Here is a 24029-nt window from a genome sequence, read left to right on the forward strand (position 1 = left end):
TGCACCTGTGGCACAGATCTGTATATGCAGGGCTGTAGCCCATTGGTTTAAGTTATTGTGATTGTATAATCATTTTGTCAACAATCAGGTGAAATGTGCAAGACCCAAGAACCACAGCTGTTTCTCACACAGTATCTAACTATCACTATCACTGTGATCTCATGCTAACAGTTTCTCTTTTTCAGTTAGATGCAGGAACATTCTCAGTAAAGTCAGCATATTTTTTTTCACGGCATGCATCTTTACAATTGAAACACAACACAACTTGTTTGAGTTGTTCATTTGTTTAATTTGAAATCATATTCAAAAAATAATGGTGACTGACAGAAGAAAGTGTTCTTAAGCACACTGAGCAGTGCAGCTGCAGGCCAGGTGAGCCTCTGCTGTTTCCCTCAGGTCGACGCTGTTTTCAAAGATGCTGTGAAGTTTCTCTTGCTGATTTGAAGCAGAATCTGCAGAAATGAAAGCACAGGCATTGCAAAATCAATCCTTTCCCCCCATACTTTCATGTGCTGCCAACGTTACACAACTATTCAGCTGTGATTGCTGAAGGACTCACCAGCAGGCAGGCAGTGGTAGCCAACGGTGACAGTGGTGGTCTTAACAGGGTAACAGCCAGGTAGACAGCGTAGCACTGGCTCAACAGAGAAGCATTTGGACTGCTGTCCGAGGATGTTGACCTGTTTCTCCAGCTGCACGGACTCAAGCTTCATACGGCACTCTAAAAGAGAGCGAATCATCACGTGGTTTATGGACTTGATTTAGTTGTATGTCATATGAATGTATTTGTTAAGTTAATCTGAAGTGGAACAGTGTTGACAAACACTCACCTGTGTTGTCCCTGCAACTCTCAGCTGGCAAAACCCAGGAATGAGCATAGGTGACTGGATTCTTGGTCAAGCGTCCACTGGGTGTGCGGAACTCCTGTTTGACTTCCCCATCAGCCTTTCCACAGAGTCCACAAGTTTGTCCCCTCATCCAGTCTACAACTTTAATCTGCATGTCAAGATAAAATCAGATTTCTCATCCAATGCAAAAAAACACACACTACTATTTAAATGAAAAATGTTTTATTTAAAGTTAAATATATTGCTAAACTGTCCTCAGTTAATATTTTACCCTATATGAGTTCCTGTCAAAGTAGACTTCAAGAAGACCATGGCTAGGAGCCTGTACAGAAATACCGTTTCCAATTGGTATTATCTGGATTTTAGCTGCAAGACAAAAACATTTCATGATCATTTACTTTAGTTTATACAGAATATATAACTATATAAAAAACTCTAATCCTAACGTAACCAAATATTAACTAATACAGTTATATTTGCTGCAATTTTGGAGGAAAAACAACGAAAAAACTGAATTTAGACTTATTTCTCTTCTGGCTGTAGTGAGAGATTTTGATTGGGCATTTAATGTGTCTACAAAACCTGTGGGATGTTGGTATGGCAGGCTGCTGATGGGTATTTCCAATCCATTGACCTTCACAACCACAACACTGTTCTTTGGATACAGGTCGATATCACTGCAAGTTCGTAACATGAAAATGTTTTATCATTTTATTTTATGAAAGTGTGTGCACAATTCAACTAAACTCAACTTTTATTTCAATCACCTTAAGACACTTTCTGGATTTTTACTCTTTCCATTTGTATGATTGCTCTGTTCAACCATTGCTGCTACATACAGTTTATAGATAATTGTGTGCAAATGTGAAGATATGTCACTTTAAAACTCATTTGTCTGACAATGATAAGCTTAATCAGCACTGTGTGTATCAATGTCCTTGTAACCTAGATAATAATAATAGTAATAATTTAAAAACACTCACATATCAGAAATCTTCACATTCAAGTGGTTCTGTTCAAGTTGATCCTTCCTCAGAAGAACCATGAATTTCAGCTCATCAGTGCAATCCTGTGCTAGAACTTGGTAGCAAGACAGAGGCCTCTCATTCTTGTATTTCTTGTTGTTGAACGTGGTCAGTGTGTCTCCGTCAAAGCTACATTCAGCTGAGAAAAAAATAATAATTTGGGCTTAATCAGTCAAAAGTCATTTCCTATGCATTTCATAGGAAATGCTGAAATTAGCCATTACCTGCACCAGCTATGCCAAGCAAGTGGTGGACCTTATCAACAATGTCGTTGATTGGGGTAAGACCGTGGATTCTATCCAATGGCAGAGCAATGGGAAGTTGCAAAGACATCTGATATACAATATGCTGTAGAAAGAAAAATAATTTAGAATTTGTAATTACTATTTGTTAGCAGTTCTCAAAAGGCTAGAGCATATTTTTTTCAGAGGTGGCATCATTATACATGAAGGGATCTAGTGATTTGCACACAAATGAATTATTCATACCATAGGTGTTTTCCAGATAATGTCAACTTTTTTGTCAGATGTTGCAATCACAGTAAGTGAGAGCTGCTCGGGGCTTTTTTCGTCCTTTCCTTGAACATAGCCGGCCAGCATGTTAGCAGGAATGTAGTCATATGCCCTGTAAAAAATATGTCAAAATGCCATTTTACAGTACATCTGTTATATGTGAATTAGCGAAAGACAGTGTGTATGAAGTTGCTTACTTCTGTGCATAGCGTTTAAAAGCAGAAGGTAGGTTGGTCCATGTCACTTTAAGACGAGCTGCAGGGCTTTGACCAACAAGACCAGTCTCTGCTGTAATGGCGGTGTCGTACTGCTTGCATTCATCTCCCCAGCCGATTTTTGCCTTTGGAGAGGCAGTGAAAGTGGCAATAAGATCACTGGTTGTACAGGTATTTGTCTACGTGTTATATTGTTATATTGTAATGTTTATTGAATATAAGACAAGCGAGACAATTTCTCACGGTGACTTTGAGGTTGCTGAGCAGAACTCCGTCAGCACATAACTTCCACTTGTTATCAGCAGCCAAGGCAGCCAGAATGATCTGAAGTCTGGCAGTAGGTCTGTCCAAGTACACAGCCAGTTGGTATCCCTGCACCTGTTTGTCAGCTCTGACAGCACGGAAGATAATAGCAAGGGCTGGAGCAACTTCATTGCCAAGGAATTTGTTCTGTGGGACCAATAAAGGTTGACATCACATTATTCATAAATGTAAACAATTTTATGTTCTTCTTTTACATGTTCTTACAGAAACAGGCAAAACAATCTGACAGAATATTTATGTGACCAAACAACCACACTTTACCTTCTGGTAGATGGCCTCAAAACTTTCCATGGAACGTTTTGCAATGGTGGTTTGAGCGATATGGGCCTACAACAATATTGCATCATTGTTAATGGGCATCATGGAAAAGCTGCAACAGATTTTTGTAGCATCATCTAAATGTACCTGTCTCTTATGGTGCTTTTGGAAGTTGGGTTGATAAATCACTTCCTGTTGAACAGAAATATACATTTCTTTCAGATTCCATACTTTGTATGATAAAATGTGTATTTTTCAAACTCACAACATCAATTTAGTCATGTGATCTTACCTTTGAGAGACGAGCACTGGAACGAGATGAGATTGAGATTGCACCAAAGAGTGATTCAAGGCTTGATGCAGAGCTGGACCTTCTGAGAGATCTAGAGGAGCTTGAAGAGGATGATGAAGACTTTGAACTAAGGCTTGAGCTTCTCGAGCTAGAGGAGGAAGACAAAGTGCTGTTCTTATGACCAGGAGCTAGAATTCTTTTGAGCTTATTCAAGACTTGTCTTCCCTCAACCAACTCCTCTTCACTCAGATTGATCTGCTTGATTAGCTTCTCTGCAGCCTTTGGTCCAACTTGAATCTCCATCTCCAGTCTTTCAATGGCTTCACCTTCAACTGAATGTATAAATACATATTGGCATTAATACTTGCTTCGTGCAAACTGTCTCTCCAAAAAACTGACAAGTATAAAATACTTACTTGGTTTCACAGAAAGAGCGACAATGTGTTTTCCAGCCAGTTTGTACAGGGCAACGTCTCTGAGGAAAGCAGCATTATCGGTGGCAATCTTGACGCAGCCTTTCAGTCCAACAGCTTTGGCACAGTACTTCTTCTCAAACTGAGCTGCTTTGGGTTTTATATTAGGCCTTGAAGATTCCACTTCCTGGTCAAGGATTTCCAAGGATCTTATCTGCAGCAAAGAAAGACCAAGCTGTTATATTTTAAATGTAGATCCTATCTTGGCAATATTAACATGAATTGTTTAAGCTCACCAGGCTATCTGAAGCAGAAGTGATCTTCGATGTGAGAATCTGACTTGAGAGGGGCTCCAAGACTTTGGCAGGAATAAGAGGAGTGATCTTTGCGGCGGCAAGATCCTCAATATTTCTTGCCACAGCAAAAGTCTCAACACTGTTAAAGTAGCACAAGTTTAATCATGTAACATTGATGTGATGTGTCAAAATGATATTTGCAAAGGTACATAATTAATTAAAGAAAATAGACTCACTGCACAGAGGCAACTTCCTCAGGCACAGAAACAGGCAGAATCACAACCTTGAAGTTGCCCTCATTGATATCAAGTCTTGCAGAAATTCTGGCAGGTAAAATGGAGTTGAGCTTGGCTCTTGTCAGCAGGGCAGCCTGAAGTACAGCCGTGTTTACCCCCATCACAGCAAACGTGTTCACAGCAACACTAGAAGGAGACGTTTTTATATTATGCTCTATGATGTGACATATGTCCTAATTGTTTTATTGTAGTGTCAGTTATTATACTTACCTAGGTCTGATTTGAGTCTCAAGCTGCATGTCTGTCTTCAGGAGCTGAGCGAGATGGAAGTTTTCAGCCAGAGCTGGTGTTGTGGTGGCCTTGACTAAGAAAACAAATAAATCCTTGTGTCACCTCTTAGCATAGCATCATTTTAAAAATATTGTTGGTTCCACTGTCAGATGATATTATGTACCATATCTCACAAGGGCTTTAATGCTATTATTTATGAAATTCAATCAAGTAGATCCCATGTTTTATGAAAAGCAATGTTATGGTGATAAATCTTTCAAAATTAAAATGTTTTCATCATTCAAAGGAATTTACTTTAGCCAGCACCAAGATTATTACAAATAGCTGTTTTCCAGTATTAAATAACTACAAAGTTGTTTTTTAACAGGCAGACTATGTTACTGGAATTGTTCGAACCAGTAAATGTAGCTTCTACTTACTTTGAATAGCTGCAGTAGCCACAGCAGCTGTGTACAGACTGAGCTCCATTGGAAGACCAGCAGCAGTAGGCAGGATGCGCCGTACCTCAGCCGCCAGCAGAGGCTTAACAACATGGAAGGAAGCACCGGATAGCAGAGCCTTGATTGCATCTCTACCAAGTGACTGGACAGAGGTTGCAGAGGCAAGCTGGAAAAAAAAAGAAGGATTTTGCTATATTTATCATGTCTCACAATTAAACAATGTCATATGAAATTGATTTTACAGTTGAGACATTTACCGAAATGATCTGATCAACCAAGGCTTTGTCAATGTTGGCAAAGGCAATTTCCTGTCCGAAGAACTTGACATAGATAGAAGCCAGGGGACTGCTGTTGGGCTGAGCTCTCCACTGAGAAAGCTGTGGACAGACAAAACATACAGTACAATTGTTTTCTTCCATCACATGACACTGTATGATATTCAATACTTGTATTTATAATTTCATAGCGTTTAATCACTTACAGCCTTGATGACACGCTTCATCTTGGTGATCCTGTCAGTACTCTGAATAATGTTAGGGTTTTTCAGAATAGCTTCCTGGAGTCCCTCCGTTCTTACTCCAACCTAGGAAACAACACTTTAATTTGTAGCTGATCTGAAAAAGCTACTTTTTTTTCTTTTTTACTCACCTCCAAAACATCAGCAGCAGCTCCAGTAAGGTAGGCACTGGTCTTAGCCACAATAGATTTGGGCAGAAGAGTTGCAGCATCGTTGATATAGAAAGCAGTGGCAGCAGCACCCAGCATCAAGGGACCTGAAAATGCCAGTCAGCAAATCTATCAATAAAACCTAATGTTTATGGCATATTTTGTACAGGTTAATACAAATCAGACACATATTAGAAACCATCTATTACAGGGAGAGCACTGGTAGAACTCCCAGTTGTTTGTATTTGATAAGATGAAATAAGATGATGTTACTAAAAAAGGTAAGGTAATAAGGATCTTACTGTTATAGATGTCTGCATAGACGGCTTTGCTGAAACGCATGTTCAGTCTGCCCAGAAGTGGATTCAAGATTTTGACAGCAACATTACAAGCTGCAGACCTGAAAGTAGAGTACAGAAGACGTGAATAAGCAGTTTGAGTAGACAGACTTGGTGATGAATAGAAAAATAGCGCTTACACTGAGTTATGCATAACACTGTTGCTCCTGGTCAAGGATTTCATGTAAGAGTAAGTGAAGCTTGCAACCTGCAGATTTCTCTCTGCTTTCACAATGCTGGCAAGAGATGTTACCAAACCCACTGGAGGTCTTGTCTCAAACAGCACCATGCATGCAAGCATACGAAGCTCTGGTTGAAGAGCCTTGTCTATGTAGAGCTGAAGAGCCATGTCCTGGATCTATTTTGCAAGAGAAACTAAAGTCAGAGTGGAGTTCTCTTAGAAATGTACGTTAAATGGTCTTTGGTGTTGTGAGATCACCATTCTGGGCTCCTTCTTTGCAATGTTCCTTAATGCCAGGATGGCTTCAGCATGGACTCTTGTGGTCAAAGATGCGGCTGCAGTGCCATGTATGGGCAAGATCTTTGTTATCGGCTTAATGCTACTTGGATGGCCAGCATTACCCAAAACCTTGAGGAGCAGGATGATGTTCTGTGTGTCATCTTTAGCAACAGCTTCTGCAAGGAGTTCCTGAATGGGCTGTGGGAGAAAATTAAAAATTAAGAACTTCCTCTCTAGTGCAGAAATGTAAAAGTAAGTAACATGAACAGAACTAGTTTACATCACCTTTATCAATTCAGCAGGGCAGACAGGCTTTTCAGCACAATGTTTGGATATCATGGTGCCAAAGCCAAGAAGAACGATCTCCCTCAAAATTGGCTGTTCCAGTATTTTATTGCTGACTGCCAGTTGCTAGAAAACAGCAACAATTGAAAATAAGACACCTAACTTCAATCTTACCACAGTCAATGTAACTTGCACAGAAGTTTACCTACCTCAACCACCTTTATGACCTCAGTGTTTGCTGCCACCATGTGAACAGATGCAACCAAAGCCTGAGCTGTTTCAGAAACAGTTAGCTCATCAGACAAGAATTTCTCCTGAATGAATCTCAGAGCATCAGGTGTTCCAATGGCGGGAATGGCATCCAAGATCCACTGTCTGAATGATGAAAGGTTTGGACACAAAAGTGGGTATTGTACATATTTTATGTATATCTTTTGTTTTTTGTTTTTTTAAAGAAATGTTCAAACAGCAAACCTGTAGATGGGGCGGTTTCTGTATTGAATCCAAAGCCTTTCCAGGTCTACTAAGTGTGCTGCACGAAGGACCTGAATGAGCTCCAAAAACTTGAGTGGGGCATCGTCATGGACCTTATCCACATTGTGGGTGACCAAATGATCCAGAATCTCCACAATCTAAAAATACAGGAAACATGTGTGAATTTGTTTTTAATATAGAGTTTCACAAATGTATTGTTTCCTTTTTTCACTAATATTCTTTTAAAAGTGACAATACCTGCGAATGAACATTTTTGATCTTGATAAGCTGGAGGGGCGTCTGAAGAAGCTCAGTGGAGAACTCGTACTTCAGAGATCCACGCTGAAGATACTGAGCTTCAATGGGCACAATAGGAGCGTTTTCAATCTCAAGGAAGACCAATGATTGCCTTGAAAATTAATGTGAAAATGATCAAATTAACATAATCAGCTCTGTATAAATGAAACACTGCCATTATACAATTACTCAGTAAGAACCAATGATAGCATTTAAAATGTAATCCCTAATCCCTTAAAAAAATACATGTTTTCTAGAAATGGTTTCTGTTATTTTAGGTTGTTTTTATCATGCTGATTATGTTCAAGGGTTCATAGTAATAATACGCTTAGTTTTGACTAGTTATTTGATGCTATAAAAAAATTCTATTTAAACCCCAATTAAACATACTTGGTCTCCATCTGAGCAGCTCCATTTATCTCAGTGAAAGGTGAGAACTGGATCAACTCGTTGACTTTTGCCTCGAGGATTAGCATGCCATTAGCAAGTGGCTTCAAGACGTAATTGTATGCGGTAGCTCCTCTCAGGTTCTTCAAATCATATTGAGAAAAAACACAAAGTTATTGATCGTGTAATACCTTTTACTTTCACAGATGTATGTGTAACACAAAAAGCGTCTGAACTTACCTGCTGGCACTTTGTACATTTCTCAGTGTATGCCATGCCTATGTCCTTTATGATCCTTTCCTGACAGTGGTTCAGGTCCCTAGTCTTTGTTAATAGGATGCGTTCTGCTTTTTCATCTTCAGTAATGGCATAGAGGGTCCTGCACACACCCTGAGCTCCAGCCTAATTAGAAGAACATACATTTACCAGAGATTCAACTTCCTCTGGTGGATTCATCACAACACTATAAGAGCATTGACAAACCTCCTGCAACTCATAAACATTCTGCGTCTTCTTCAAGTTGAGCTGAAGGACGTTCAGAATTCCTCTGTAGATGTTCAGCACCAGTGTGGAGACTCCCTGAGGGGCCAACATTTTTCCTACAACACCATTGGTATACTCAAATTTGACGGGGGTCAAGAGTTGAGCTGCCAGTGCTGATGTCAGCTTGGATGCTGGGATTAGAGGATCCTTTGGCCAGACACCGCTGTACTCAAAGAGCTCAGGTTCCACAAGCTACAGTATATAAAATGAGATTTGTTACAGAACAGTCTATAATGATTGCTCCTCGCACACAATTTTAATCTCTACCTTCAGCATGTACATGTTTTCCGTAGCGGCACTAAAGAGAACTTTGGTGCTGACTTTGATTCCGGCTCTGGCCAGACCTTGCTCTGGTAGACCACCAAGAAGCAATGCCTCATATTTGTAGACATATGTCTTGCCAGCAGCAAAGTCTGTAGATGTAAACAACACAATTTAAACGAATGAGTGTGTACTTTCTATCCAAATAGTTATTTATAAAATCATGAAAAAAACATTACTTGTATAATTTACTGCATAGTCTTGTAGGTTTCCCGATTGTTTGGAAAAGGTCAAAATTAAAGTAAAAAAATTAAGGACTGAACTTACCAGCATAGGCATGACCCGCTTAAAAAAAAAGACAAAAGAAAAGAATATGATTAAACAAATTAATTGAATTTAGCATGAGATTCTTTTAAAAGCAATCAAATCTGTCAATAGTCTCAAGTTGGGAAACAGGGAAAATTGTCTAGGTAAATGTTTTGTTAATCTACAACACTTGTTTATTCTTCACTCCTGTGTGTGAAATGTCTGAGGACGGGACGTGTTCTCATGCTGATTAGACCACAGAACGATGTGTGAGTGCACCAGTGACACAAGCATGGACTAAAATGGCAAAATTTGAATGCAGTAGCTGGTGTTTGACCAAAGAGAGGCAGTAAATACGCAGATTTTTTTTTTATCACAACATATATATATACATATATAATTTCAATACTTTAAACTAAACTGTGAAGATTTGTACCTGGATCAACAAATAACATTACTAGATGCCAGTGTACACTGGTTTACACCTGAAAAAAGTGGTTTAGGAGTTTAGTTACACTCTAACTGTAACATTTGCTCAATTCTGAGGGATAGACTATATTGGTATATACAACATTTACCTTTGATTTCATGAAAAAAACACACATCCCTTTTCAAACTATGATAAAACTTGCTTTGCCAAGTGCAAATGGTTTCACAAAAGCAGAAATCATACTTACCCACTAGGGCCAGAGTCAGGGCGAGCACAACCGCTGTCATGACTAACTGCGTTGTGAAGGCCCGAATGAAGGGGCAGCCTATTTATAGAAAACTAAATTGTGCTGAAAACACAGTAAATTATTTCATTAATGTTTGTCCTAAATCCTAACACGATTGACCAATACTGTGAGGTTTGTATTGGGCATGGTGGCAGGGTTTGTATCAGTGGATGAAGAGTTAGGTTCTTCTGACCTTGTTCTCCTCACATAATATGTCATGTCAAACTCTCACAATTAGTTTTTCAAGCAAACATGTAACAAACCCCCCCTTTTTTCCCACAATAATCCTTACTTTGGATGAAGATATTGAAACTTTTTCGGTGCTGTTTCGTGTACTCTGGTTTGCAAGTTCTGTATTCTGTGTATTATTGTGACATAAAAACATGTCTGAAAAAAATATGCTGTTGGAAAATAAATCTGTTTCCCTAAACAAACAATATTTTTGGATTTCTCTTTCTTAAAGGGTTTAAAACCTTGTCTTTGAATAAAAGGCACAATAGGAATAATAAATAAAAACTTATTTGACTAAAATTTTGTATTTATTTCCATTGTCATTTAATTTTATGAATTCCATAAATGTCTATGGCATAACTGTGTCATACAGTTGACTTGCAGTTTCAAAGTTCACAAGTGTAGAGACCATGTCAGTGGTTGTTTGCTAACTTTGTTTGTTGTGGTCAGGGTGACCATCACTGACATTAGAGGACTTCCTACCCACATTCACACTATCTGAACATTAATGACAAGAATGTCAGCCGCAAAATACACAATATTTCAGTATTTCACTAGAATGGGGTATACTGTTTCACTGCAATGTTATAAATGTGCAGTTCTTTACTGTATTATTGTAAATGTGTTGCCCAACTGGTCCCCATAAAATAATAAATAAAGAAAAAGAAAATATTACAATCTAAGATTTATACCAGTCATACCTAGAAACTCGGTTTGGACCCACAGATGGGTTGCAGGAGATTTTGTTGAGGTCGGCAAATATATTTGCATATTTTATTCCAGCCTTCAACTGAAGATTTATGTTAAGTATATTCCACAAAATCTAAATCACATTTCATTGTGAATATCATAACATCCTAAAAGTCACATTATGGACAAATTCGCTCTTGTCATGATGGTTTAGGAAACACTGATCTACTGTTTTTAGATTGGAGCCAGGTCCAGCCCTCAAGATGTTTTTGCGACCTCAAACCTTTGTAGGGTTGTATGCAATAGTTATGCACGGTGTGCTAAACACAGCAGATGGCAACCAGCGTGCTGCCTGTTTAGAAATGGAGATGGCAGGATCAGTGACGTCTACATTGTAATAATGATAATAATAATAATAATAATAACTTAGACTTATAAAGCGCCTTTCACAAAACCCAAGGTCGCTGTACAGTTGAGAACAGATATAAAAAAAGAAGTATTGTAACAACATTTTAACTGTATTCTATCATTATATATTCTGTGGTTTATCAGGCTGACAGACCAACAGCTCTCTCATTCCTAGTACTGAAGCTGTATACAGTACATTGAGAATACATAATGACATTTTACATTACTCTAAGTTAACACAAACCGATAACTAAGAAATTAAAATAACAAACAGAAAAGCATCAGAATCCCCTTTAACTCCTTTAAACCCCCTTTCATCATCAAACCCCATCTCATCATACAGTATACCAAAACAAATTGAAGACTTGCATGCATTTGTGCCAACACATATTTTGCAAAAATTGACTTACTTTTCATGTGTGTCAGTCGTGGTGGAAATGTAAGATTTACTAGTCATATACATAAGTAGTTCAAAATGAATTGCTCAAGCCAAGGAGTGACGTTGCAAACTTTAGAGAGAACATTCAGAGCTGCATCCTCTGATAGAACAGACGCCATCTTTTAGCAACTCACTGTGTTACATGTTTATTCACAGATCAAGCAAAACTGCAAGGAAAAATAGGCCTAGACATTGCCTGTTATTTGTTCATTTATTTTATAATCCCTTTTCTTTCGCATATCACACGTACCTTATTTTTTACTGTATTTTTTTATTGCATGAATCCCCCAAATTTGCTTTGTTTATATTGTAGCCTACTTAACATTCATCTATATCATTGTCCTCATGAGAGTTTGTGTTTTTCCACTGTGCAGTAAAAAAAAGAAAAAAAAAGGATATTCACATATGGTTGTTATCCTAGCCTAGCAGTTAGCTTAGCAGTGATGGCTCCTCACTGTCCCTCTCAGTCTCATGTGTGTGAAGTCGAACACAACTGTGAAAGTGAACAACAAAAAAACGCCGGAGCAGATGAGAGGGAGTACAAAAAAGGGCTCCAGTATTATAGCGACATTATCACGGTGGCCGACAAACGCACTGCAACGACCCAAAACACATGCAGGAGGAAAAACAAGCTACATATTCACAAGCGCTGCGGATTCCCAAAACACCATCAAGTCACAAAACGCCAAGTCACAAGTCACAACTAGTAAGAAGCTGAATATTGGTGTTTTTGAAGTTTTGATTAAGTTTCTATGTTGTCCAAGTACAGGGAACTAGTTGATAAATAAAAAATCAAAGCAAGAAATTAATCACAAGAAGCTGACAAACAGAATAATGTGAAATCAGTAGGATGTAAATAATTAGAATACATAATAACGATGATGAAGATTTAACTAATTGGAATGACGATAGGATTTACACTCATCCTCTGCACTCAATACATACAAGTGATGGCACAAGTCTGTCATTTGTACACCTATAGAGATGAACAACCATTGCTCACTCACACCTACGGTCAATTTAGAGTGTCCATGTAACCCATTCTGCATGTTTTTGGACTATGGGGGGAAGCTGGAGTACTCGGAGAGAATGCAAAGCATGCAAACTGCATTCAACAGTTTAGTAAAAAACACCGGAAAAGGTTCCGCTCGGTCCAAAGATAGGATAATTATGAATAAAGTGCACCAATTAACACATTATATGGGGCTAATTCCCATATTGGGCATATTCTCTGTTGGCTGTGTCTTATTGTTTGAATACTTAGAACCTAGTAAATAAGTTTTCATTATTTCAGAGGAGGACAATCAGGACATTAAATTCTGAACTCAGAATTAAACCAAACCAATAGACTTGACTAGGCCGTGTTTCCTGATGTTATAGATAAGTGAATCCAAACCATAAAATGATTTCAGGAAGAAAAATATTTGTCATTGAAGTTGTGTTAGATTCTTTAGTCCTAAATTAGATTAGTCCACAGTTAGACTAAGGATGATCAGTAGGTTGTAGATTCAGGATTGCTTTTTTATGCACTGTAGCATTGTCATGCTTCTATATCTCCATAGGTAGGCGTCATTACAACATAAAAATACATTTCTGGATGAACGATGTCTTAGTATAAAGGTTTCAGTTGTAATTCTAATACATTTCAGATGACAAATGTTTCATGTGATTCAATTGTTTATTTTATTGTACATGTCAAGAATACTTACACAAAAACACAACATTAAACTTGTCATCCCGGAAGGCAGTGAGATTAAGCGCACTGAGCGGTGCAGCGACAGGCCAGGTGAGCCTCTGCTGTTTCCTGGAGGTCAATGCTCTTCTCAAAGATGCTGCTCAGACCCTCAGAGCGGTTCATGTTTGAATCTGCAACAGTGGACAGTCAAGCATTTAGGCTCAAGGTAGCTATTAGGTATTATGACTTAGTCTTGTGAACTAGTGGTGATTTCTTGCTGACTCACCAGCTGGCAAACAGTGGAAGCCAACAGTGACAGTAGTGGTCCTCACTGGCATGCAGCCAGGCAGACAACGAAGTACAGGCTCCACAGAGTAGCATTTGGACTCCTGACCATGGAGGATCATTTGCTTTTCCGGCTTTACTGATTCAAGTTTCATGTAACACTCTGGAAATAATTATTAAGCAAAGGCTCTGTACATTTCAATGAGTTCAACTATTGCAGTCCTGATCTAAAATCCATCCTAAAAACCATTCTGCCAGGTCTATGTGTGTGAAAGTTTCTTAAAATCTTAAAAGAAAAAGTGGCATTGGAACTTAGTGCCTTACCAGAGGCATCGCGGCAGCTCTTTCCTGGCAGAACCCAAGAGTGAGCGTAACTGACTGCATTCTTGGTCTGGCGTTGGTTAGGAGTGCGGTACTCCTGTCTGACTTCCCCGTCAGCATTCCCACACATTCCGCAAGTCTGACCCCTCATCCAGTCCACAACTTTAAGCTGAAGAAAACTTAAACAGTTCAGTATATGTGGAACTTCTAGAAAAGTCACTCAAGTCAATTTTCTTGCATTACCTTCAGTATGTTCAGACTAAAGAAGACCTCCTGAAGACCAAGGCCTGGAGCATGGAGAGTGATGCCATCTTCTCTCTGTAGGATCTGAAGTTTGCCTAAAATGTATGCAAATAAGTATACATATATAGTACAGCATCAATATCTAGTTTGTAAACTTCAAACAAACTGAATAATGTAATGAATGAAAAAAAAACCTTCGGGATGATGGTATGGTAAGTTGCTGATGGGGACCTCGACTCCACTAACCATCAAAGCGATAGCATTGTTCTTTGGATACATGTCGACATCACTGTTCAAAGAAACATGGGATTATATATGAAATTTACCTTTGTTGCATTCTGAATTCACAGACCTCTAATTAGATGTTTGTTTTCGGACAATTCCTATAACTTAGATAGAAACACATACATGTTAGCAATTTTCAGGCTGATCTGGTTCTGTTGCTGCATTTGGTCCCTCTTCAGCAGAACTATGAATTTGAGTTCTTTAGTGCAATCCTGAGCCAACACCTGGTAGCAAGAGTGAGGCATCTCATTCTTCAGTTTCCTGTTGTTGAATGTGATCAGTGTGTCTTTGACCAAGGAACACTCAGCTGGGGTGGGAAGGAAAACCGAAGCAAGTGAGTTACAGGTACAGATCAGTCTAACTATTTAGCTACGAAAAATGGTAAACTTAATTCTTTTGAGTGTTTTCACCTGCATGAGCCTTGGTGAGCAAGTGCATGATCTTGTCAGCCCAGTTGTCCTGGTATACTTGCAGCTCAGCAGCAGTGTTTCCAATGGGCAGAGAAAGGGGAAGACTGATTCCAAGTTTGGAAATGGTCATCTATAATATTTAATTTCAAACATAAGGTACACATACAGGATAAGTGACAAGGTTAAATATGGATATTGTTATGTGGTATTAATGGTTGGTAGGATAAAATTTTTTTTACCTTTGGTGTCTTCAGCACCAAATTCAGACTTTTCTCAGTAGCAACAGCCACAGTCAGTTTGATTTGATTGCGAACATTTTTGACCTTGGCCAGGTTCACTCCCATTTCACGAGCAACACGGGAAATGTACTCAGAGATGCTAGACAAACGGACAACATTATGGTTAGTTTTTTTTTCATTTGAATATACATATTGTTATATGAACATGTGTTATTTAATGGCATTACTCCTTTGCATAGGGCTGCAAGTTCCTTGGGAGTTTGTCCCAGGTCAGCTTCAGGCGGAATGCAGGCATTTGATTCACAAGACCAGTTTCAGCTGTGATCTCAGTCTGGTATTGCTTGCATTCAATTCCCCAGGCAAGCTTGGCCTAGGAGAAATTTAAATCAAAGATACATTTCTCTCTTACACATACACACACTTACGGGGTTACACAAATGTTGTTATTATTGCCAACTAAATTCTTGTGACCAAAATCAAAATGTTTTCACCATCAGTTTGTTGTTGCTCAGCAACACACCATCAGCACAGATTCTAAAGTGATCATTCTCAGCCAGGTTGGCAAGAATGATCTGCAGCCTGGCGGTGGTTCTATCGAGGTAAGCTGCAATCTGGTATCCCTGCACCTTGTGGTCAGCCCTCACAGCACGGATCAGAACAGTCACAGTTGGAGTGACAGTGTTAGCAAGATACTTGGCCTGAAAGTGCAAAGTAGAAATGATGGAAGTGAGTTTTAATTATTTTCCCAAATCAATACATGAGACCTTAAAAGACTTGCTCTAATTACGTGCCTTATTGTAAATAGCTTCAAAGCTGCGAGCACTGCTCTTGCTGTTGACCATGGCAGATGACATGGAATGCTGCACAAAAAGAAAACGTTTATTTAACCTGCTCAAACACTGCACATGGTGTGACTTTATCATGCTCCTTAAAGCACACTCCAATAGTTACCTGGTGGATGTGGTTCTTTTGGAACTTCATGTCGTACAGTTCCTGCTGCAATACAAAAATTAGTAGATTAATTAAATTAATTAATTCCAGCACATAGATTTTTGATTCCATTGTTTTTACTTGTCAGAGGTGGAGTTGTATCTCACCTTGGACTGAGTTCTGGAGCTGCGGCTGCTAGATGATGAACGACTGCTTGAAGCCCTGCTGGAGTGACTTCTTGAAGACTTGGATGATGCAGAGGAGGAGAGGCTTGCACTGGAGCTACTTGAGCTAGAAGAAACTGCCGTCCTGTTATTCAGACCCGGAACCAAGATTTTTTTCAGTTTCATCAGGACATTCTTGTCCTCAAGAATTTCCTCTTCATCACTGATACGAATCACCTTGAGGATCTTTTCTGCTGCTTTGTCTCCAACCTGAATCTCAATTTCAATCCTCTCAATGACTGGTCCAGCAACTGCAATCAATTTAATGGTAAATTACTTTTAAACTACTTGCTTATGATGTTACTCTTATGAATAATTGAATGTCATTTCACTTGCCTGGAGACACCTCAACCATGACAGCGTGCTTTCCAATGATTGCATAGAGTGGACTATCTCTGATGAATGCAGCATTACGGGATTGAACCTCAGTGCATGCCTTTATTCCAAAGACTTCGATTGCAGCACACATTTTTTTCTCAAAGGCCACGGGCAGTTTCAGTCTGTTCACAAGTTTTCTTGGCAGGTCATCAGAAATGAGCTCAGATGATAGTGACTGTAAAAACATCAGCCAGATCACATTTTTGAACATTGTAGGATTTCTGTTGGTAAAGGCTGTCAAACTCACCATGTCATCAGCAATTGAGGATGCTAATTTAGATGAGGTCTGAACTGCAGGCTCAGCTGGAATTATTGGTGTGAACTTGGCAGCTGTAAGGTCTTCTACATTTCTTGCAACAGCAAAGGTCTCAACACTGTTGGAAAGTGGAAACAACAGTTTTAGGAAATGTACTTTTTAAAACTGCAAGATACATTTTAGTGTATGAGAAAGAGACATGCATACAGTGCAGATGCGATCTTATCAATGCCCTGAACAGGCAGGAGCTGCAGCTTGAAGTTGCCCTTAATCATGTCAATTCTTGCTTCCATCTTTGCAGGAACAATGGTGTGAACTCTGGCTCTTGACAGCAGGGAAGCTTGGATCAAAGCAGTATTCACACCCATAACTGCATAGGTGTGAATGGAAACGCTGCAAGAGACAGAATTGTAGATTTGTTTTTCTGTTGAACAGTTGAAAAGATGATAACAAGCTCAACAAACATACTGAATCACAGTAAGCTTACCTTGGAGCAATGGCAGCCCTGACGCTGATGTCAGACTTCAAAAGCTGGGTAGCTTGGAAATTCTCAGGCAGTGGTGGTGTCACAGTGGCATGGACTATTAAAAACAACACATTGTCACTCTAAGTGTGAATCAATGTCACTTTAGTGTTCATATTTAACAATGTTTCAATTCCAGTCAGACAATGTGGGACTTACATTCAACGGAAGCAGCAGCCACAGCGGCAGTGTAGAAACTCAGCTCCATGGGCAGACCAGCAGCAGTGGGAATGATGCGACGGACCTCAGCAAGCAGCAGTGGTTTAGCATAATGCAGTGAGAAACCAGACAGCAGAGCATCCAGAGCCTGTCTGCCATGAGCGTTGACAGAAGGTCCGCTGGCCAGCTGTAAGCACAACATAGCTTTTGAGACATCTGATCTTCATTTCAGGGTACAATTTTAATTTAGTGGTTATACAGTATTTGAAGGTTAAAAATGCTGTACCTCAATAATCTGATCAACAATGGCTTTGTCAACATTGGCAAATGCAATTTCCTGTCCAAAGAACTTCACATTCACTGAGGCCAGGGGTTGGCTATTAGGATGAGCCCTCCACTCAGACAGCTGTAAGAAAAAGAAAAAAAATTAACCTGTGCAGCTTTTACAGACAAAAACAAATGACTATTCTTGAGGCGATTGGAATGATCCCTTGAACCTACAGCCTTCATCACTTGTTTCATCTTGGTGATCCTGTCAGCATTCTGTGGAGCCTCCTTGATTTTCAGAAGGGCCTCCTGAATTCCCTCAGTTCTTACTCCAACCTGTAATGGGAATAAAGCATTTAATATATATATAAATATATTTTGTCTCATACGTACGAAGATTGTCAGCTGGCTACATTTCCTCCTCTTAGTTGTTTTAACATGATTGTCATACCTCAAGAACATCAGCGTAAGCTCCAGCCAAGTAGGTGCGAGCTTTGGCTACAACTGCTCTTGGTAAAACAGTTGCAGCATCATTAATGTAGAAGGCAGTGGCAGCAGCACCAATCATCCAAGGATCTACATGGAGGAGACAAGAATCATCAAGCCACATGAAAATGAAATCTCTGATTCTCCAATATTATTCACTTACTATGGTAGGCATCTACATAGAAAGCTCTGCTGAAGCTGTAGCTAAGTCTGTCAAATTTCGGACTGAGGATCTTGACAGCAACATTGCAGGCTGCAGCACTGAAAGGACAATGCTACAATGATTAAGACTGTTTGTGGCAACAGGTAAATTAATAAATACAAACATTGCTATAACTTTGGTTCTTACAGTGAAGCAAAATCAGGAGCAGTGTTCTTGGTCATGGCCTTCATGTAAGAGTAGACAAAGCTGGCAATCTGCAGATTTTTCTCTTTCAAGAGTGTGTCAGCAAGGACGGTCACCAGACCCATGGGCAGCTTTGTCTCAAACAACACAATAGCAGCAACCATACGAAGCTCTGGGTGGAGAGCCTTGTCCATGAACATCTGAACAGCCATTTCCTGGATCTAATTCAAAAAGAGGAACGTTTTCAAAACTGTACATGACAAGGTAGGTCTTATTTTTTCACTGAGTTAAGTCTCAAATTTTCCTCTCACCATCTTGGGCTCTTTCTTTGCGATGTTCCTCAGGGCCAAAACAGCATCAATGTGAACTCTGAGTGGCAGATTAGCAGCAGCACTTCCAAAACCAGGCAGGAACTTCATGATTGGCTTAAGGCTTGAATGATGTCCAGCATTACCCAGGACTTTCAAAGCGACAGTGAGCTCCTCGATATTACCTTTGGCAAGAGCCTCGATAGCAAGCTCATGGATGGGCTGTTGTAGAAACAGCATTCATCATGTTATTGATAATAGAACTGAAGTTCAACTCCATCAAACACCTATGAATGACACATACCCGCACAAGTTCAGCTGGGCAAGATGGATTCTCTACACAGTATTTGGCAACCAGAGTACCATAGCCAAGCATGACAATCTCACGCAGGATTGGGTTTTCTTGGATTTTGCGGTTCATTAACAGACCCTGTGGAATGATGAAAATAACTGATTACTTATCTGTGCTCTCACAACATTGAAAACACAACGATCAGTCCTAAAATGTACTTACCTCAGCAAGCTTGATGGATTCCAGGTCAGCTGTCACCATGTGTACTGATGCCAACAGAGCTTGAGCAGCTTCAGCAATAGTCAGCTCATCAGCCAGGAACTTTTCCTTGATGAACTTCAGAGCAGCATGATTACCAATGGCGGGAACAGCATCGATAATCCAGTGCCTAAGAAAGACAAGCTCTGCATTATAATGTTATCCATTACATGTTTGTTTCATGGCTCTTCTCTGAATGAAAGTTGCTATTACCTGTGGTCAGGTCTAGCTTTGAACTGATTCCAGAGAGCTTCAATACTCTCAAATCTGGCCACACGCAGCAGCTGGATGAGCTCAAGGAACTTCAGAGGGGCATCTTCATGGACTTTGGCCACATTGAAGGTCACTAGGTGGTTCAGGACCTCAACAATCTAAAATAATATTAAATTTTTCCCTCAATACATTACGTTGCTACAGGACAGATTCGCAAAAATATCTAGAAAATATCTGTCTAGAACAGAGAGCATTGCCTGAAGTACCTGAGCCTCAGCATTGCTAATCCTCAGAAGCTGGATAGGATTCTGAAGAAGCTCACTGCCAAACTCGTACTGCAGGGATCCACGGTGAAGATAATCAGCATGGATGGGCTCCACTGGGGTCTTCAAAATCTCCAAGAAGGTTAGGGTTTGCCTTTGAAGGTACATAACCACCTAATTAAATTCCACTCATTAAAACTGCAAAGTCATCTTTTGAACATTTAAATGTGGTAACATACTTTGCTTCCATCTGAGCAGCACCATTCAAGATGTTAAAAGGAGAGAACTGAATCAGTTCTGTAGCAGTTGCCTCCAAGATCAGAGCGCCTGTGGGCAGTGGCTTCATGACGTAGTTAAAGGCAGCAGCTCCTTTCAGGGACTTTCCTCTCTGCATTGACATCCAAACCCACAACATAATCAGATCAACATTATAGGAGTGAAATGTATCTGTGGACAAGTTGTGTCACAGACAAAACAACTTACAGCTTCACACTCAACACATTTTTCAGTGTAAGCCAAGCCAATGTCCTTAATGATTCTCTCCTGACAATGGTTCAGGTCCTTGGTCTTGGTCAGATGAATGCGTTCAGCCTTTGCGTCCTCACTGATGACATAGTGTGTTTTGCACACACCCTGGACTCCAGGCTAGTTCACACAGAAGTCAAAGGTTTAAGTATGTTGTTGTTTGTTGGTGTGGGTGGAACTGTATGACAAGTAATTCATACCTCTTGCAGTTCGTAAACATTCTGAGTCTTCTTGATGTTCAGCTGCAAGATATTAATGATTCCTCTGTAGATATTTAGTACAGTAGCAGAGATGCCAGTCGGTGCAAACACCCTACCAACAACACCGTTAGAATACTCAAACTTGATGGGTGTCAACAGCTGAGCAGCCAAGGCTGAGGTGAGCTTGGTGGCAGGAATGAAAGCATCTTTGGGCCAGATGCCACTGTACTCAAAGAGTTCAGGGTCTAAAAGCTGCAAGGAAAAAAGTGACAATTTTAATGACATCTATCAGAGGACAAACCTGTCATTTCATTTTATCACTATAAATTATATTAATATGTATAATTGGTCATTACCTTCAGCACAAAGGTGTCAGCAGCTGCCGGATTGATCAAAACTTTGCTGCGGATTTTCAGTCCAGCCCGTGCCAGGCCCTCTTCAGGCAGGCCACCCATAAGAACTGCTTCGTATTTGTACACGTAGGTCTTTCCAAGAGCAAATTCTGGGGCTGCAGTAATATTGAAATATCATGACTGATGTGAATTTATTTTAAAGGAGATCAAAATAGGTAATAATAAAAAAGGATCACAGTTAACTTATATTGGTATTTAACAAGGATTGACAGAAACAACTTTTAAAAACACTGTTGAATAATTGCATATTTTTTAAATTGTGTTATCAAACTTACCAAAACTGATCCATCATGACTGATGAGAATTTATAAAATAGTCAATAAAAAAAATCAAATGTATATATATTTATGTGTATATATATACATATGTATATATATACACACACAGTTTATCACACACATACTTCTATTTGTACTTTAACAAAGATAAAGAAAAACAAATACATTTAGTTTCTCAAATTTTGTAAAAAAAAATTATTATTATATAATTATTTATAATATGATGTTAGCAAACTCACCAAAACTGACCTGGTACCCCGCTGAAAAATAAGACATAGAGCACAGTCACAATAGAATATACAACCGGTCCATTTGTAAAGGACAAATGTTATATCTTAGTTAAAATGATTTCTGAAGGCATTGGTGGTGACAAGACAGAACATATTTAATAGTAGAACTCTTTAATGTGCACAGATTGTCTCAAAAATGTAAGCGTCTTACAGATTAATAGCTATTACAATACCAGTGTATATCAAATTCTCAACTCAACTCAACTCTATTTATAAAGCGTTTTAAGTGCTGTACATGAAAAGAAATAAAACAAAAAGTAAAACAATAAAATATTAAAACAATAAAAATGTTAAAACAATAAAAACAATACAAATATTAAGAGAATAAAAACAATAAAACACTAAAAACAAGAGCAAAGTCTCATGCTGAGTTGAAAGCCAATTGTAGAAAATACAAGTTAAATTTAAGCCAATTTTGCTTTCAATGCCTGCCTCACCTGCAAGGGCCAGGGTAAGAGATAACACAAACACCCTCATGGCTGGTGGATGTAACGGATTACCTTCAGATGCTGCATTTTAAAGACAATTTTTGCTTTGCTCATCAAAATGTAACAGTAGCTAAATATTAACTCTTAACTTCTGTTACTGAAGTAAGCAAGTTATCACGCCCTGACAGTGCAGGTTAGACAAACAGTGATGAAAACAGATTAAAAAAAATATCAGTGACATTAGCAACTTGATCCTCTATATCTGTGTATGTAATGCTCAAGCATTTCTTGGATAAGCCTGCCATAATAGACATTTTTCTCAACAGATATTTGTTGATGGGAAATAGTACTCACTTTAGTTTGGGTTCCACAAAAAAAAAGCCAGGGTCGTGCTATTGTTCAAGTGTATATACAGTCATTTTAAATTGCAATTATTTAACTACTCCTGAAAAAAATATTGAACAGCTGGAAAAAGGTAATGGCTGAACAGCTAATTTTTAAGCAATACCTGACTTTTTGAGACGTTTCAATCTGCTGTCAGGGCAAATCACAGCATGGAGACTGCTTTACTTGGAGATATGAATGACCTGCTCATTGCGGCTGATGAAAACTGTTGGTTTTGGTTCTAAATTTGAGTACTGCTGACCAGTTGGAACATCTAACACACTGGGTTGACATCACTGGTTTAGCTTTAAACATTTTATTCCTATTTAACTGACAGGCATTTTAGTATTTGGAAATTCACAATAATCAGGCATGAAGTTGACTTGTAGTGTTCCCCAGGGGTCAGTTCTCTGACCTGTTTTCAATATAAATTCTCCCGCCAAGACAAATTATCCATAAACACAATGTTGATTTTTACGCAGATGACACTGAACAGTTCCTTTCTTTTAACCAACATAATCTTGTTGTCATTAGGACGTGTAAGTCAATGAAAAAGCTTGATGGCCCAACACTTACTAAATGTTGATCAAGGTCATCATTATTGACCCAAACAAACCACACCCTCATATATCGCAACTTATCTTCTATCATGAACAATAGCTGCAGAAATCTGGGAGTAATTCTTTATAGCTTCTTAAATATGGACAAGCATGTAAGAAAAAAACTTACATAAATAACTCAAATGCTTACAAGAAACTACTGGAAATTGTATTCTACTCCTGTCTGGACTACTGTAATGCTTTGTATATGTGTCTACCACAACAGAACATTTGAACAGATGGTTCAACACGCAGCAGCATTACTGTTTAGCTTCCCTTCATCGGCTCCCAATTCTTTTAGAACCGATTTAAAAATGGAATGATAACTTCGTCTTGCCCTAAATACATATCTGACCTGTCCTCATCCAGCCTTCAAAAAATCCCCCAATCCAGGCTGAGGACTAAGATGGATCAGGTCTTTTCTGTCCGGACTCCTACAGTTTAGAATAACCTGTCTGAGGATATCTGGCTGGTAAGATCTCAATCCTCTTTTAAATCCCTTTGAAAAGTTTATTTTACTGGGTCAAAGCTTTGATTTTTATTTTAATTTAAATGACTTCATTTATTTTATTATCATTATAAATAGAATGATATCTCTTAAAGCAGTCTGGCAAAGATCACCACATGCATAAATGGTGCTGCTGTGGAGAGGGTCAGGAACCTCATGCAAGCAGTGCCAGTGGACTTAGAGCTAGAGCTGAACTGACGCTTTGCTGCCTAGAGGGGAAGGCCAAAAGAGAAATTTTAATTTTGCCACAAAACCGACGAGACACCGCAGAGAAATCTTCACAGAACTTGACAAATTGTATGGGGATAAAGTCACAGCCTCAGTTTTGCGTTCACAATTTTTTTATGCTAAACAACAGCCACATGAGGACATTAGTACTTTTGCTCTCTGAT

At 39.1% G+C, this 24029-nt stretch overlaps 1 protein-coding gene across 1 annotated transcript; it reads right to left on the reverse strand.

Moving 5' to 3' along the window:
* Nucleotides 1–103: 103 nt before the first annotated feature.
* LOC131465678 (vitellogenin-like) lies at nucleotides 104–21313 on the reverse strand. Its single transcript, XM_058638539.1, is given in 67 exon segments — nucleotides 104–452; nucleotides 560–721; nucleotides 831–996; nucleotides 1120–1214; nucleotides 1431–1525; nucleotides 1832–2012; nucleotides 2098–2221; nucleotides 2362–2497; nucleotides 2562–2725; nucleotides 2844–3050; nucleotides 3186–3251; nucleotides 3330–3374; nucleotides 3475–3806; nucleotides 3891–4101; nucleotides 4184–4322; nucleotides 4420–4605; nucleotides 4690–4783; nucleotides 5130–5316; nucleotides 5408–5527; nucleotides 5632–5733; nucleotides 5799–5923; nucleotides 6119–6216; nucleotides 6295–6512; nucleotides 6594–6812; nucleotides 6900–7025; nucleotides 7109–7274; nucleotides 7374–7531; nucleotides 7582–7610; nucleotides 7613–7782; nucleotides 8061–8200; nucleotides 8286–8459; nucleotides 8541–8792; nucleotides 8868–9013; nucleotides 9824–9922; nucleotides 12107–12144; nucleotides 13415–13517; nucleotides 13613–13774; nucleotides 13936–14101; nucleotides 14176–14270; nucleotides 14370–14464; nucleotides 14584–14767; nucleotides 14871–15000; nucleotides 15110–15248; nucleotides 15337–15479; nucleotides 15601–15807; nucleotides 15901–15969; nucleotides 16061–16105; nucleotides 16207–16514; nucleotides 16600–16816; nucleotides 16889–17015; nucleotides 17105–17290; nucleotides 17385–17478; nucleotides 17580–17766; nucleotides 17866–17985; nucleotides 18081–18182; nucleotides 18298–18422; nucleotides 18496–18593; nucleotides 18682–18899; nucleotides 18990–19208; nucleotides 19291–19416; nucleotides 19501–19666; nucleotides 19750–19907; nucleotides 20016–20166; nucleotides 20252–20400; nucleotides 20496–20657; nucleotides 20738–20989; nucleotides 21094–21313. Coding segments are annotated over 67 exon segments (9885 nt in total). The 5' UTR covers nucleotides 21193–21313; the 3' UTR covers nucleotides 104–339.
* Nucleotides 21314–24029: the final 2716 nt, after the last annotated feature.

Source organism: Solea solea, chromosome 9 (assembly GCF_958295425.1).
Source record: "Solea solea chromosome 9, fSolSol10.1, whole genome shotgun sequence".
Taxonomy (NCBI): Eukaryota; Metazoa; Chordata; class Actinopteri; order Pleuronectiformes; family Soleidae; genus Solea; species Solea solea.